The sequence below is a fragment of the Mesoplodon mirus genome (assembly GCF_964341445.2).
Source record: "Mesoplodon mirus genome assembly, chromosome: 16".
NCBI classification, from domain to species: Eukaryota; Metazoa; Chordata; class Mammalia; order Artiodactyla; family Ziphiidae; genus Mesoplodon; species Mesoplodon mirus.
In genome coordinates, this window is record NC_138992.1 from 2,637,891 (window position 1) to 2,655,114 (window position 17,224).

A 17,224-nucleotide genomic window follows, 5' to 3' on the forward strand; every position below is an offset into this window, starting at 1 on the left:
AAGCCCTAACTGCAGGCGTGCTGAACTCTGCAGGAGAGCGGGCTGCTGGCTGTGAGAGAGATGGTGTGGGAGATGCTGCTCCGGAGAACTGATGTCTGAGCCAGGCCTGAGAAAGGAGCAGGAGCTGGAGGGGGAAAATGGAGAGAGTGGTACTTCCGGGAACAGCACATGCAAGGGTCCTGTGGCAGCATCTGCAAGGGACCCACAGAAGTCCAGTGTAGCTGGAGAACAGTGAGCAAGGGGGTGAGTGGAGCTGGACAGGGCTGAATGGTGACACAGGGGCCAGGGATGCAGGTCTGGGTGAAGCTGATAAGTGAGAAACAAGTGAGGGGTTTTAAGCACAAAAGCAAAGTCCAATTTATAGATTTTAATGACCTCTCCAGCCACAGTGCAGAAGCATGAACTGAATATAAGGTCAAGAATGGAAATGGACAGACCAGTGGCTCCCTAAGTCGTGTAGGTGGGAGAAGCTGGTGGCCCAGCACAGGGGTGGCGGTGGAAGTGTGTAAACTGGAAACAGCTACTGGAGAAAGACTGATAGGGTGGACGTGGGACAAAAAGGCATCGAGAATGTCCCCAGTAAACTTTCCCACTGGGGGTGGCAGAAATGGAGGAACCACATGTTAATTAATCCAAGATTCCAAAACTCGTGGATTACAGAAAACTCGTGTAAGTACTGTTTATACATTGCTTCTGTTCAAGGGTAGAATACAAGGAATCACAGTAAACTGTAAACCTGTTCCTAACTCAGGGAATTTGGTTCACTGCTGCAGCAGGTCCTCAATGAGCAGGTGTTGAGTTTCTAGAATAAGAATGTAAACTTTGATGATTTCACTGCACAAAAATACCAGTTATCCACAAAATACAGATGAGTGCCTGGCACGGAAATCCAACACATGTTCCCTACAAAGGTTTCTGGGAGTAGGACCAAGGTAGACAGACATCTTGCCCTGCTACAGGCCAGGAATGCACTTGGCAGGGTGTCCCCCCACAGCAGACTGCTGGGTTTAGGATAAGAGTAAATATATACACTTTAAGTTCATAATCACAAATATCCTAATAAATTATTTTTTCAACTGTCCATAATAATCAAAATATAGGAAAACAAGATTATATGTATAATCTTCTAGAGGGGATGAATACAGTGAAACTGACTTGACATTTACTGTACATTTCAAGACGTTTATTTAATAGATGTCTGTTTTTTAAAAAGGAAGCACCCCACAGTTAAATGAGTTTGGAAATTGCTGAGTCAAACAGGTTTCATCACACAGCTTAGCTGTCTGACATGTTCCTCGACAAAAGGGGAATGAGGTCTTCCTCAAACTTTCCTTAACCCTGAAACCTCCCATCAAAAATAGCCAATAACACTTGAGAACAGTGTTTCGCAGAACTCAGTTTAGGAAATGCTTCTCTATCAATTAAATAACAGAATGGCACTGTGAATAACAACAAAACAACAACAAGAAAACCAGTTACTTTTTACTAACCACACTGGACAGGAGAAAACATTAACACGTTAAATATAATACCCGGTATTCCAGACAAAAAAAACAAAAGGGAAACTTGTAATGTAAGTAAATTTTATGTGTTTTCTGAATAGCAAGTAATTAACATGTTAACCACTAAAGGGGCCTATTACTAGCTCAACATCTATTTATCATGAGCCACTCAGCAAAACTCAGGCCTAAATATTTGACTTTAGACCGAAATTTTATTTTTAAATTTTTAGAAAATAAATTTTCTAATTTATTTCTAGTTTTCTGACCTTTGGAAACAGTGTATAAAATGCTGCTGTAAGGAACTTGAGAAGCATAATTGAAACAAAGCTAGAACTTAAAATCATTTAAAACATTTCAACCATCTTCATCGATGTGGTACATATATACAATGGAATACTACTCAGCCATAAAAAAGAACAAAATAATGCCATCTGCAGCAACATGGATGGACCTAGAGATTATCATACTAAGTGAAGTAAGTCAGAAAGAGAAAGACAAATACCATATGATAACGCTTACATATGGAATCTAAACTATGGCACAAATGAACCTATCTATGAAACTGAAACAGAATCACGGACATAGAGAACAGACTGGTGGTTGCCAAGGGGGAAGGGGTTGGGGGGAGGGATGGGTTGGGAGTTTGGGGTTAGCAGATACAAACTGTTATATACAGAATGGATAAACAACGAGGTCCTACTGTATAGCACAGAGAACTATATTCGATATCCTATGATAAACCGTAATGGAAAAAAATATTTTTAAAAATGTATATATATGTATAACTGAATCACTCTGCCGTACAGCAGTAATTAACACAACACTGTAAATCAACCATACATCAATTAAAAACAAACGAATAAACCATCTTCATCATATTACTTTTACAATTTGCAAAGAAAAAACCAGACAATTCCGGATTTAATTACCAAATGGAGTGGTCCAGGAGGCGGGCTAGGTATTAAAGATAGTTTTGCAGCAAAATCTTTTATATGATTGTCAACTTCGAAATCTTTACAGATCTTCAGATGAGTCAATAAACTGAAATTGAAAGAAAAATCAAATCACGAAATAAATCTGAGAATCCAATGGTCATCCTCTGCATTGCTAATCAAGGCTGAAATCTCTGTGTCAGGAGTTCCGGGAGTTTTACACCAACAGGAGAAGGATGTGAGTGTGAGACCGCAGAAGCCTGGATGCCCAGGGCAGGGGGCGTCTGGAAGGGGCATAGGCAAGCTTTTCAGGGAGTGTGTGCAGCTCACCAGGAGAGGCAGTCCTTGAAGGCGTTGTAATAGGGGAATCTGGAAACCACACACACGGCAAAGGGCACGAAGCAGCCAGCCGCGCTCCGGCCCAGACCTGACGCCTCCCAGCGCAACTTGCCGTTGTAGAAACAGTACTCGTCCTGGAGAGAAAGCAACAGCACGTCACCTGCCGACCCCGGCAAATCCCAGTCTCTCCACGGTCGATGGTGCCGGCCTCTCCAGACAGAAAGGACGCTGGACAGGGGCTGGACAGCTGTCCTCAGCACGCCTGGCCACTCCCGCCCGTTTCACTGCCACATGCGAGCGAGCACCGGCCTCTCCACCAACACCGACGGGGCCCCGTGGGGAGCTCGCACTGTCTGAGTGCGGTGCTGGAGCTACAGACACGGGGAGACTGGCCCCTGCCCTGGAGAAGCTCGCCGGCTTCGGTGAGACAGAGGCGTGGTTAGAACACAGTGAGACACAAGAAGGGGCTCTGCTTAAAGAGCGAAAAGGTAAGGGCTTCCCTGGTGGTGCAGTGGTTGAGAGCCCGCCTGCCGATGCAGGGGACATGGGTTCATGCCCCGGTCCGGGAAGATCCCACATGCCGCGGAGCGGCTGGGCCCGTGAGCCATGGCCGTTGAGCCTGCGCGTCCAGAGCCTGTGCTCCGCAACGGGAGAGGCCACAACAGTGAGAGGCCCAAATACCGCAAAAAAAAAAAAAAAAAAAAAAGAGCGAAAAGGCAATATTCAAGAGGGCCTGGGAGCCGGGTGGGCATCACGGGCCAGAGGAGAGGGCAGGAGGGGCCTCAGCCCGTGATGGGGGGATCTCAGGCGGAAAAGAATACAGCAGTGGGGTTCCAGAAGGCACAGCTCTCTGCACAGCTTACCAGGGGCACAATATGGGGGCCCCTCCATATATGCGGGAAAAAGCGTGATTCGAAAAGATACACGCACCCCAAGGTTCTTAGCCACGCTATTTACAGTAGTCAGGACGTGGAAGCAACCTAAGTGTCCACTGACAGGTGAATGGATAAAGAAGATGTGGTATCTATGTACTATGGAATATTACTCAGCCATAAAAAGAATAAAATAATGCCATTTGCGGCAACATGGATGGACCTAGAGATGATCGTACTAAGTGAAGTAAGTCAGACACACAAAGACAAACACCATATGATATCCCTTATATGCGGAATCTAAAAAGATGAGACAAATGAACTTATCTACAAAACAGAAACAGCCACACAGACATAGAAAACAAACTTATGGTTACCAAATAGGAAAGTGGGGAAGGGGTAAATTAGGAGTTGGGATTGAAATATACACACTACTATATATAACACTGATAACCAACAAGGACCTACTGTATAGCACAGATATTCAACACCTCGTAAAAACCTATAAAAGAATCTGAAAAAGGAATATATATGTATATATATGTATAACTGAATCACTTTGCTGTACACTGAAACCAACACAACATTGTAAATCAACTATATTTCAATAAAAATTTTTAAACTACATTAAAAAAATATGTTGGGTGCCCAGGTCCTCTGGGGCTGAAGTAGGCAGCCAGTCACCCTGTACCTTCTGGTCCATCATGTCCCCTACAAACTCCCTAAGGCCAGCGGGTTCACACACAGGGCCCTGACCAGAAAACACTCCCCAAACGCGTGATGACTGAGTCACCCTCTCAAAACCTCAGCCCAGGCACCTGTCACATGTGAAAGGTGAAAAGAACCCAAAGGTCCACCAGCTGAGGTACAGAGAAGCAGACCGTGGTTTATACACACCGTGGAATATCACTCAGCTACTGAAAGGAGTGAAGCACTGACATGTGCTCCAACATGGATGAACTCTGAAAACATCACACTAAGTGAGAGAAACCAGATACAAAAGGACACGTATTGTATGATTCCACTTATATGAAATGTCCAGAATAGACAAACCCACAGAAGCAGAAAGCAGATGAAGGGTGGCCAGGGGCCCAGGGGAAACAGGGACTGGGGCGGCATTGCTGATGAGACAACTCTGCCTTTTGGACGGACATGTTCTGGAACTAGACAGTGGTGACGGGGGCACATCACTGTGAATGTACTTAATGTTACCGAATCGTACATTTTTTAATGGCTAAAATGGTGATTGTCATATTATGTGTATTTCACTGCAAAAGAAAAAACCCCACAGCCTAGACCCAGTTTCAGAGGGAAGCTGGGGGAATCACGTACGTGCAGGGGTCGGTAGTACTGGGCCACCACGCCGTAGGTTCTGTTGCCGCAGACGTCAGTCAGCACCAGAAAGTGGACACAGTCCTCCTTGGGCTCAGAGGTCACACACACGCCCCCTGCCGGCAGAAAAAAGAAAGAAGGAACCTCATCTGGCCACGTGGCATCCACCGTGAGGCCTGGGCTATCCATAAGCGACAGGATACGTCCCTCTCTGTCCGCTGTGGCACTCTGATGGCCAGATGTGCTAATTCTTCATTCTCCCTCCCCCTCGGCAGCAATTTCTTTGCTGGCACTCTGTGCTCTGAAGACTTCGTGAAGGACCATGGGAACAGGCCCCCAGACAGACCCTTCAGGGCACACCTGGGGTGGTAGCTATTTCCTGAGCCCAGTGGGGAAGGGGGTGTCCCGGCTTATCCAGGAGAGCAGGAAATCGCATCAATTCCTCTGTGGAGCCTCCAGACAGGTCCTTCTGTCAAGCCCTTAGTCTGAGTTTTCTACACCAGGCACTTGAACGTCTCTCAATGAGAGAAATGCAGCCAGAACATAAGCCCACTCGTCAGCAGGAACTGGCCAGTCTGGGGAAAGGCCGGCCCGTGCGCACCTGGGAAGCAGAGCTGCGGCAGGGCGAGCAGGTCCACGCCGTTGGGGATGCCCACGTCCTCAGGGTCCTGGCCCCTGGGGCCGCCGGGGTGGCCCTTCGAGGGCTCCGCCTTGGGCCTCTCTCTCTTCTTCCGGAAGGAGCGCCTCCTGGTCTTACCCGGCGTCACACAGCTCACGCCGGCCAGATGACTGTCCTCCTTGGAGACAAACGGAGGCACGAAGACCGACAGGACCTCCGGATCCAGAGAAGACAGGCTCTTGACTCCCTTTTTCTGGGCGACCTAAAGCAGGTGGAAATAAGAGTCGCCGCAGCGGTGCCAGCCCTGCTCTGTCCAACCCTCCCGTCGTAGCATCTGCCGTCTGTCTTCTGGCCTCTCCACCCCCCAAACCCCCGGTGAGGTCTGCATCACATGCCTGGCTTTTCCCACCAGCAGCTCGAGATGGTGAGGAATCGCTTTTAGGAAATCTCAGGCCCTACACTCAACGAGTGACGGGCCCCCTCAGAGCCTGGTCCTTCAGCTGCTAACGGGGACGCCATGACTGGCCCCTTGGCTCCAAGGCTCGGTTCAGGGCCGGCACCGCGATGGAGACCTGGGTTCAGATCCCAGCGCTGTGGGAACCAAGGCTGCAAATTACTTGGTCCCTCTGAGCTTCCCTTTCGAGAGGCGAGTGCAGGGACTCACCGGTCAGGTGCTCAGCCCCCGTGGGCCCCCAGGAGGCCCCCCGCCCCGTCCCCTCAGAGGCTGGTGGGGACGGCGAGCCCCAAGAAGGGCTCTGCACCTTGTCAAACCCACACGGGCATGTTTGCCAACATGTGCCCGCCTTGCCAACTGGGCCACCACACACATTAGTCCTGTCACCTCCGGCCTGGGAGGACACAAGGAGTGAGGAGGCCCTGATGGACACAGAGGGGAGCCACGTCCTCCTGCCAGACCGTCCCAGCATCCGTAAAAGGGGCTTCTTAGCCTCAGTTCTTTTTTTTTTTTTTTTTTTTTTTGTGATACGCGGGCCTCTCACTGTTGTGGCCTCTCCCGTTGCGGAGCACAGGCTCCGGACGCACAGGCTCAGCGGCCATGGCTCACGGGCCCAGCCGCTCCGTGGCATGTGGGATCTTCCCGGAACGGGGCACGAACCCGTGTCCCCTGCATCGGCAGGCAGACTCTCAACCACTGTGCCACCAAGGAAGCCCCAAGCCTCAGCTCTTTTAAACTTCAACTTGGTCCAAGAATTTTTTAACCTTTTATCTTTTCCTTCTTCCCCAAATAACATAGGTCACCTTCTCTCTCTTTTTCTTTCTAGTGAGTTAGGACTAAACAAACACTGGTGCCAGGCTGATTTCAGATCTTCCAAGGAAGGTATTGATATTATGAACAGCAGTCTGTCCACAAGAAGGAAGGGCTGCCAAGCCAGGTAAAGACAGAAAAGAGTAAAGCAGGATTCTCTGGGTGTAAAAGATACAGAAGGTAAGAGGTGGCCGTCATGGTGGGGAGTGGGTAACCTAGGGTCTTTGAGGACCCTAGAAATGGCATCAGGAAGGACACCACTGTCACCAGAGAAATGTGGCCTCGACTGGCAGAAAAGGAATAGCCAGCGTCAACATTTTGGTAAGAATCAGGGGTACCAACAGGGGACCATTACACTTAAAAGGATATCTACAATAGCAGCATTTTCAGTCAGTAAATACACTCTAAACTCAGTACGCTATTTTTATGTGATGTAATGTGAATTCAGATAACGGTTTCTTTATATTTGGGGAAAAAAGTTAATGCCAGTAGGAACCAACACCAAACATGGGAAATCCCTACTGCTGTATAATTTTAAAAGCTTTTGTGTATCATGCACGAAAGGAATCCTTTTCTTTACTTGTATGAAACCTCTTCTAAAACTTTCCTATCAAAATCCAGCAGTTCGGACCTAATTCTCTATGAAAACATGCTCATCTATTTCCTCCGCACGTGAGATGTTATATCCACAGAGACTGGGCGATACCTCACCTCACTGCGGGACACTTCTTGGTATAAATTACAGTCAGAGGAGCACACGAGTTCCCTCATTGATCGACCGCTTTTCCTGAAACTTCCCAAGGCCGCCTCCTTTCTGCAATTTCACCTCTCCAGCCCGCTCCTTGGCAGCCCCCTGCAGACAGACCCCCAGGGCCAATCCTTGGCCCCAGTCCCGCCTCATGCAACAGCCTGCAGGGCAGTCTCTACACTCCTGTGGTTCCAGGTGTGCACACAGGGACAGCTCCCAGGGTTCTGCCCCCAGGGGTGGGGCCTCTGGGCCATCCCAGCTGTACCCGACTGCCTCCCAATATACACGGTGAGTCCCTTAAACGTAGTTTCAAAAATTAAGCCCACACTTATTTCCAAAAACTTGATCATCCACCTCTCTGCTCCTCTGTGGACAGGATGACACCACTCGGGCATTTGGAGCTGAACCGGCGCTATGGCCCCTCACTCCCCATCGGGAAACCCACATCTCGACGGTGGGCCGCAGAAAGGTCTCTGAAGAAAGCCCTGCTGCCCCACCTGCACCACGTTTGCAAACCACTGGCTCAGAGTAGGTACAGATTCACCATGAACTAATCTTCATGGTTGCTGCCGAGAGAACAGCCCCGCCTCCTCCCACCTGGCCCAAAGTCCACTCTCCCCAAGTGGGGGGGGGCCCCATCTAAAGAGCACACGTGACTCGTCCCTCACCTGCCACAACAGCGGTGCCCGGCGCCAGCCTCTTATCCCAGCAAACCAGCCCTGCAGACCCATCTCTGTCCCTCAGCCAGACCTAAAAAGTGTGTTTGTTTCTACACATTACCATCCTCACGCATATTCCCGTGCAGGTATCACACGGTGCACGTGTCACGTGACAGGCCGACCACCGGCACTGGTTGCCAAAGCCAGGGCGCCCCAGCCACTCACGACTGAAGCCCTCAGTCATCTCAACACATGCGCCTCTGTCACGATGCTGTGCTTCCCCCCGCCCTTCCCTCTGCCTGACACGTGCCCTGCCCCCTCCTCACCCCACCTCCTCACCAGCGACCCCCCCAACACTCATTGGAGGGGGCGTTTCCTCACCCTGCAGCCAGGGACACACACCTCCTCCAGCCATCACGCCTGGCTCATCACCTCCTAGAACTTCACCATCCGGAGTCCACCTCCCCATCACCTCCTAGAGCATCGCTGCCCGGCACAGTGGTCCTACATCACCTTCAGAATGGCGGAACGGGCCAGGGTGACGCAGGGATTGTGTGGCCCTCCTCTCTGCATCCCCACAGTCAGCACAGAGGATGGCTCCGAGTGGATGCGGTTCCTCCATTCCCACCCTAACACTTGTGATCTCTTGGAGGTATGCTTAGTCTGCATGGAAAATTGCTCATTACGGTAAAGTCAACGAACTCCGTAATTCCCACTAGCCACCTTTAGTCACTGAAAGTGATGTGGCCACAATCCAGCCAAGTTGGCATTTAGCAGTTCGTTACACATCTGTCTTTTTTTTTTTCTTCTCCGAAATGGAAATCCCTGTTGTCTTTTCTGATTGGATAAGCAATACAGTCTCATTTTAAAAAATTATAACAGGGCTTCCCTGGTGGCGCAGTGGTTAAGAATCCGCCTGCCAATGCAGGAGACACAAGTTCAAGCCCTGGTCCGGGAAGATCCCACATGCTGTGGAGCAAGTAAGCCCATGTGCCACAACTACTGAACCTGCGCTCTAGAGCCTGCGAGCCACAACTACTGAAGCCTGTGTGCCTAGAACCTGTGCTCCGCAACAAGAGAAGCCACCGCAATGAGAAGCCCGTGCACCGCAAAGAAGAGTAGGCCCCGCTTGCTGCAACTAGACAAAGCCTGCGCACAGCAACGAAGACCCAATGCAGCCAATAAATAAATAAATAAGAATTTTTTTAAAATTATAACAATATAGAAATAATAAAGGAAATAATGATAGAAAGGGAATGCCTTCCCCATAATCCCATGACTCAAAGGTAATGTTCTAAACATCATGGGATACATGCTTCCCATTTTTAAAATGTATACATAAATATAGGTTTTTCATAAACACAATTATATTTAAATGATTTCATTAGCTTTTTTCCCCATTTAACCATACAGTGTGCTGACTCTCCTGTTGACACTTCAGCATGTCCCACTGTGTACAATTCAGTACCACCCCTGCCCAATCCCCTTCTGATGGACAGCTGGCTTGCTCCCAAGTCTTCATCATACTAAACAACAGGCAGCAGTGAGGTCTCACCCAAATATACTTGCACACGTCTGACTCTGTAATTAGAATAAACTCCTAGGTATTTTATTCTTTTCGTTGTGATGGTAAATGGGATTGTTTCCTTAATTTCTCTTTCTGGTCTTTCATTGTTAGTGTATAAGAATGCAAGAGATTTCTGGGCATTAGTTTTGTATCCTGCGATTTTACCAATTCATTGATTAGCTCTAGTAGTTTTCTGGTGGCAACTTTAGGAATAAACCTACCTAAAGAGGCAAAAGACCTGTACTCAGAAAACTATAAAACACTGATGAAAGAAATCAAAGATGACACAACAGATGGAGAAATATATACCATATTCTTGGATTGGAAGAATCAATCTTGTGAAAACAACTATACTACCCAAAGCAATCTACAGATTCAATGCAATACCTATCAAATTACCAATCGCATTCTTCACAGAATTAGAACAAAAAATTTTACAATTTGTATGGAAACACAAAAACCCGGAATAGCCAAAGCAATCTTGAGAAAGAAAAACAGAGCTGGATGAATCAGGCTCCCCATCTTCAAACAATACTACAAAGCTACAGTAATCAAGACAGTATGGTACTGGCACAAAAACATAAATAGATCAATGGTACAGGATAGAAAGCCCAGAGATAAACCCACGGACCTATGATCACCTAATCTATGACAAAGGAGGCAAGAATATACAATGGAGAAAAGACAGCCTCTTCAATAAGCAGTGCCGGAAAAGCTGGACAGTTACATGTAAAAGAATGAAATTAGAACACTACCTAACACCAAACACAAAAATAAACTCGAAATGGATTAAAGACCTAAAGGTAAGACCAGACACTATACAACTCTTAGAGGAAAACACAGGAAAAACACTCTTTGACATAAACCACAGCAAGATCTTTTTTGACCCACCTCCTAGAGTAATGAAAATAAAAACAAAAATAAACAAATGGGACCTAATGAAACTTCAAAGCTTTTGCACAGCAAAGGAAACCATAAACAGGACAAAAAGACAACCCTCAGAATGGGGGAAAATATTTGCAAATGAAGCAACGGACAAGAGATTAATCTCCAAAATATACAAACAGCTCATGGAGTTCAGTATCCAAAAAACAAACAACCCAATCCAAAAAGGGGCAGAAGACCTAAATAGAAATCTCGCCAAAGAGGACGTACAAATGGCCAAGAAGCACATGAAAAGATGCTCAACATCACCAATGACTGGAGCAATGCAAATCAAAACTACAATGCGGTATCACCTCACACCGTCAGAATGGCCACCATCAAAAAATCTACAAACAATAAATGCTGGAGAGGGTGTGGAGTAAAGGGAACCCTCTTGCATTGTTGGTGGGATGTAAATTGATACAGCCACTGTGGAGAACAGTATGGAGGTTCCTTAAAAAACTACCAATAGAACTACCATATGACCCAGCAATCCCACTATGGGGCATATACCCTGAGAAAACCATAATTCAAAAGGACACATGTACCCCAATATTCATTGCAGCGCTATTTACAACTGCCAGGACATGGAAACAAGCTAAACGTCCAATGACAGATGAATGGATAAAGAAGATGTGGTATACATTATATATATATACAATGGAATATTACTCAGCCATAAAAAGGAATGAAATTGGGTCACTTGTAGAGAAGTGGATGGACCTAGAGTCTGTCATACAGAGTGAAGTAAGTCAGAAACAGAAAAACAAATATCGTATATTAATGCATATATATGGAATCTAGAAAAATGGCACAGATGGATGAACCTATTTCCAGGGCAGGAATAGAGACGCAGATGTAGAGAACAGACATGTGGACACGGGAGGGGGAAGGGGAGGGTGGGACAAATTGGGAGATTAGGATTGACATATATACACTACCATGTGTAAAACAGCTAGCTAGTGGGAACCTGCTATAAAGCACAGAGAGCTCAGCTCTGTGCTCTGTGATGACCTAGATGGGTGGGATGGCAGGGGGAGGTGGGAGGAGGGGATATAGTATGCATATAGCTGATTCACTTCATTGTACAGCAGAAACTAACACAACATTGTAAAGCAATTATACTCCAATAAAAATAAAATGAAATAAAATAAAATAAAAAGAATAAACTCCTGAAAGCGCAATCCTGGGCCCCAGAGGGTTCATATGTTACTTTCTGATACATGTTGCAACTGCCCCCCCACGGCCCCAAAGACGATGTTCATTTCCACAGACTCCGCCCAGGGTAGTTTCCTGCTCTTCCCTCCCAGACACTGACTTACTAAAAAGTAAAAAAACCCACAACACTCTAATTCATGTGAGGCATTGTTAGATGACATAATGGCATTGATCTTCACTATAGGATTGGCTGTCATTTGTGAAATAAAACAGAAATAGATTTTTAAAAAATGCTCTAGAAGAGTCCAACACAGTTGCCAGTAGCCACATGTGACTAGTTAAATGAATATTAAATGAAATATAAAATCCAGTTCCTCAGTGGCACTAGCCACACTTCAAACACCCAGTAGCCACATGTGGCCAGCTGCTACCATACTGGATGGTGGAGGTGAAGAACACTGGTCGTCATCATCTGGAAAGCTTCTGTTGGACAGTCCTGCTCTAGAAATGGAAAGCCAGGATGCTCTCTCCACTAAAACACATAAAAATGTGCCTTCACCCACAAGATTTATGCCAGCGACCTACACTATGAAAGGTGCTCTGAGCACTTTTCCACCGCCCTGTGATGGATTCGTGATGGATCCCTTCCCATCTATGTGTTTAGTCTCTATAGCAACTAAGGAGTAGAAGGAAATGTAACTGACCACAGTAATTCACCGGGGATGGAACTGTATTTTCGAATTCTTTGTCACTAACCTCAATAAAAAAAACACCACCCCATCTAAGGAATAAATAAAACATAAAGTTAGGACACTACACCATCCTAACATCAAGCTGGATATTTCTCATACCTCTGGGCTTCTGTTTTCATGTGTCATCAAATAGGAATCCCTGAATCAGAGAGAAATGGTGACTTTTAAAAGTAAAATTAAAAGTTATTTAAAAGCCTTGGACATTCAAAGTCGAACTGCTATAAAAATCAAACTGAATAAATGATATCCTATGTTTCATTACTTGTACTATTAACGTAGGTCTTACAATGAGGATGTTACTCCATTTCACAACACTCCTTCTTCTCCTGCTCCTTCAACTATTTTTCCCTCCACCCTTTGCCGAACCCCTAACAGAAGCAGAGTATAGAATAAAGAGGATGATAGCTAAAACGCAGAGTGGTCGACTGCCCACTCGACTTGGGAAATGTCGCAGTCTGTTTAGTTCAGGAAAGTACTACTGTAAATATGCCGGATGATTCATCATCCTCTTCTCAACCCGGCAACGAACCGACATGCTGTGATCACCCAAGAAGCAAGATGCCCAACTGTGGAGAAGACCAAAACTGAAACCAGGTCATTTCCTATCAGAATAAAAACGAGGTAATGCCATCTGGCACTGAGAGGCAGGGAGACAACTCAACTCAGTCCACAGGGTCAGAGGAGGCAGAGACCAGAGGGGGACCCAGACACGATGGGGGCTCGCGGAGTGAGAGGGGGAGGGAAATGCAGAAATCATCGAAATGGGCCTTATACTAAAGCCAAGGCGTAGAGACCACCAAGGCATTATCAGACGTTTAGCCGGGTTAACTTTTGCAACATTTAGCTCCTCTTGGTGATGCTCATTCAACCCTGCAGCCTTAATAACTCAAAATGGCTTTCTCTGCCTTTCCTTGCTGTCGTCTGGAACCAGATGAAAGGACCTGTCCAGATAACTAGGCAGTACAGAGTCGGGAACTCTCCGAACATACCGAGCACTACCACTAACCAGAGGAAAATGATAGAGTCCCAGACATCTAGGCCAAGGGAAAGAGAGGGCCACAGACTCACTCCAAAGAAAGCCAGGGCTCCGGAACTAAGAAGAAGTGAGAACACAGGGAAGAAAAAAGAAGGAGAACGTCCCAAGCCGCGCTCCCAGAGGAAGGGACGCGAGCTTGCCACTTTGGCTGCCAGGGTGCAGAGCGGAGAACGGGGGGAGGCGGGCTGCACGTGTTTTACAGTGAAAAACAGCTCGTTTCATAGCATACCGACTAAATGGAGAATATATAAAGGAGGTCCTTAAATCTACCGAAAATATCCTTATGCTGTGCCTAGAACAGCACCGGCCCCTAGGAGACCGTGAATCTGTGGAATGAGTGAAATCATTTAATAGCGGGCAAGAATTCGGTGCTGGAGGCCGCGGAACTCCAGGCGGCCCAGCCGCGTCTTCACCTGACCCAGGTGGGCGTCCTGAGACAGAGAAGCCGAGCGGGACGAAGCGCTTAGGAAGCGGCCCGACGGACGCGAGCTTCTCCATCACACTTTATCGCGTTGCGACTCCAGCGGGTCCCACCCGAGAGGTGCTCCCGGAGGGGAAGGGAGGGGAGGGGAAGGGACGGGAGCCCCCAGCCGGCTGCCACTCGCGACTCCACCGCGGCTGCGAGAACAGCTGCTGCTCTCGCCCCGGGAGGCTGGAGGTGGCCGGCCCGGCCGGACCTCTGCGCAACTTCCCCACCCCGCGGACGCCGGGGGCTCCGTGCGCACCCGACGGGGTGCGCTGGGCCCGACCCCGTTCCCCGGCCTCCCCGCCCGCGTCGGTGTCCCCACCGGGCCTTACCTGCTCGGGGCCACGGAGGCTGTCCCGGGGGGCCCCCAGCAGCGCGCACAGCTCCAGCAACCCCGAGGGCAGCGCCAGGTACTGCGGGGCGGTCTCCGCCATGGCTGCTCCGCGGCCGCAGCCGGCTGGGCGTACCCCGCCCGGGCGCCTCGGGCCACCCGGCCCCGACCCCGCGCCCCGGCCGCAACTTCGCCCCCCGCCCGGCCCAGCGCCCGCGCTAGTTGCAGCCGGCAGGTCGGCTGAAAACGCCGTCCGCGGGGCGGGACGTGAGGGGCAGGGCCTGGCGGGGGCGGGGCCTGAGCGGCAGCGGGGCCTGAGGAGGCTGAACGGGGAGGGGCGGGGCCTGGCGGGCCCGAGCTCGGGGCCCGGCGCGAGGTCGTCATTTCCGAACCGGGCCGGCGGGCTCCGGCGCGTGCGCGGCGTCTGAGCGCCCAGCCCCCTCCGTCGGCGCAGCCTCTCGCTGCTGGCTACCCCCTCCTCGGGGAACCGGGGAAGGGGTGGGCGGGGACCTCAGGTGGCCCAGGAGGGCGCCCGGCCTCCAGGGCCGAGGGTGCGGGAGTCACCTGATCCCGCAAGCCTCCGGGGCCAACCTTGGAGGGACTAAGGCCGGGGGCGCCCCCTGCCGCCGCCGACTCCAGGAAGCCCTCCTGCGAGCAGGGCCGTGGCGTTGGCCGGTCGTGGACGGCAGGAAAGGCCGGTGGGCATAATAACTATGCCCGGTTAACCTAAGGCTGGCCAAGTCTGCTAAGAGGTTGAGTAAAATTCAGCAGGAAACAGGGCGGGGTGGGCGCCGCTAGACTGGAACGCGGGGAGCGCAGGACTGAGGAGGGTCCGAAGATGGACAGGGTCCTTCCCCGGCCAGCTGCAGGCCTGGCCTGATCCCGGTAGACCGTGGGCCTCCCCAGCCACAGGCTGGGGCCAAGAGGCTGGTTTCCGTGCCTGGTCAGTGGCACAGAACTTGGAGGGGACGCCGGCCCCAGTCCTAGCTCTGCCTACCAGCCGACGTTGGGCAGTATCTCTACAACCGTGTAGGAAATGATACCAAAGGAACTTTCCTCGTTCTAATAATCTATGATTTTTTAAAAAATCTGAAACGCTTAATAATAATGTCGAACAATAACTACAAAGCAAGGTCAACATGAAAACAGGGTTGGGGGGTGTGGATCTGGAGGCCAAAGGGTTCCTTCATCCTTTCCAGCCTGGTGAGGCCCCCACTGACTGCGGCCTGACTCACAAGGGATTTGTGTTTCACTGTTAAGTCATCTAACGATCCTGAATCACAGCTGGTTCTCACTCAGGTCTGGAGGCGGCCCAGCATCCCTGGCTCTCATCGGTGAGCCATGACCAGTACTCGCAACCACTGACTTCAAAAGGACAGGTTTTGCTCGTAATGGTCTAGCTCTCTCCACGCTGTCCTGGTTGTTGGCAGCCTTGGCAGAAGGCAGGGTGGAGTCTCTCACCTGAGAATCTGCAGTGCCCAGGAGAGAAACTCACAGGTGCCACTGGAGGCTTGAGCAGCAAGGCCTTGGGCTTGCAGGGACCCGGGCTGGCGTCTGCCCCTCTGTGTGACAGCCAAGCTCCTCGACGCCCCGAGCTTCGGCTGCCTATTTGTTCAAACACTGCCAGGTGTGGCCAGGACTCAGGAGGTAAACACTAGGCAGCTATCTCGGTGAGGACCCAGTGAGGTTCAGGCAGGAGCAGGTGTCCCTATTCCTCCGAGAGGTGCAAGGGTTTAAGGAAGGGAGCTCCAGGATTGGGGTGGAAAGTCTGGGGCCTGCTGTGGGCGGGGCTATGGAATTCCCCTTTTCTAGGCCTCCCTTTCCTCACCCTTAACACTGAAGGGGCCAGATGACCTCAGAGGGGCTCCTAGCTCCCTGTTACTCATTCTGCAGGGACTTCCAAAGTGCCTGCAGTAAGATCTGCCCCACCCTTGAGAGTGCTAATGGATTGGAGATAGAAGTGGACATAACCAGCAATCAAAATCCCAGGTGGTGTGAGGGTCACGTAGAGGCTGATGATGCACCTGAGGGAGGAAGGGACGAGCAGAGCCTAGCTGACGAGCCCACCGCCCAGGTGGGCGTCACTGCTGCACGTTAGAGCCAGGCAAGCAGAGCTCAGATCGGTGAAGGAAACTGCTGACACGGTGCCCGCCTTGCAGCAGACTTTCATGGGTAGGTTACCCCCACCTCTTCCGCCCCAGCCTGTGTGATTTGTTTGCTGTTCTGTCCAGCTCTCAGGATTACTGTGCAGATCAAGTGGGAAAATAGGTATGAAAATAGTTTGTAAACCATAAAGTACTGATGCAAAGATAGGGGACGAGCACAGCGTTGTGAATTTATTAAATGACACTAAACTGCTTTGAAATGGTTCATTTCCTGGAATGGAAGTTCGTCTCAATAAATGATTTTTTAATGGCATTTATGAGGACTGCAGTCTATCAACACTTCTTTGGGCATTTTAGCAGGGGTTTAGGTGTTAACCAGAATTCTTTTGAAAAAAATATAGGGAGCTTCATAACATTGGATTTGGCAATGATGTCTTGCATCTGACATCAAAAGCACAGGCCATGAAAGAAAAGTAGATGAATTCATCAAAACTAAAAACTTTTGGTGCTACAAAGGGCATTCTGAAAAAAGTGAAAGGGCAACCTACGGAATAAGAGAAAATGTTTGCCAATCATATATCTGATAAGGGATAAATATTCCACAGCTCAACAATAACA

At 49.4% G+C, this 17,224-nt stretch overlaps 1 protein-coding gene across 5 annotated transcripts in view; it reads right to left on the reverse strand.

The window, feature by feature from the left end:
• The window catches only part of DENND3 (DENN domain containing 3), a 56,091-nt gene extending 41,416 nt beyond the window's left edge, over positions 1 to 14,675 (reverse strand). For all 5 annotated transcript variants that reach the window (XM_082601669.1, XM_082601668.1, XM_082601667.1 and 2 more), the window contains exons 1-5: positions 14,503 to 14,675; positions 5,579 to 5,858; positions 4,978 to 5,093; positions 2,765 to 2,907; positions 2,432 to 2,543 (exon numbers count right to left, since the gene is read on the reverse strand). In XM_082601669.1, the coding sequence (XP_082457795.1) occupies positions 2,432 to 2,543; positions 2,765 to 2,907; positions 4,978 to 5,093; positions 5,579 to 5,858; positions 14,503 to 14,604 (753 nt within the window). In that variant the 5' untranslated portion in view covers positions 14,605 to 14,675. The remainder of the gene's footprint in view (positions 1 to 2,431; positions 2,544 to 2,764; positions 2,908 to 4,977; positions 5,094 to 5,578; positions 5,859 to 14,502) is intronic.
• Between the last annotated feature and the right edge of the window lie 2,549 nt (positions 14,676 to 17,224).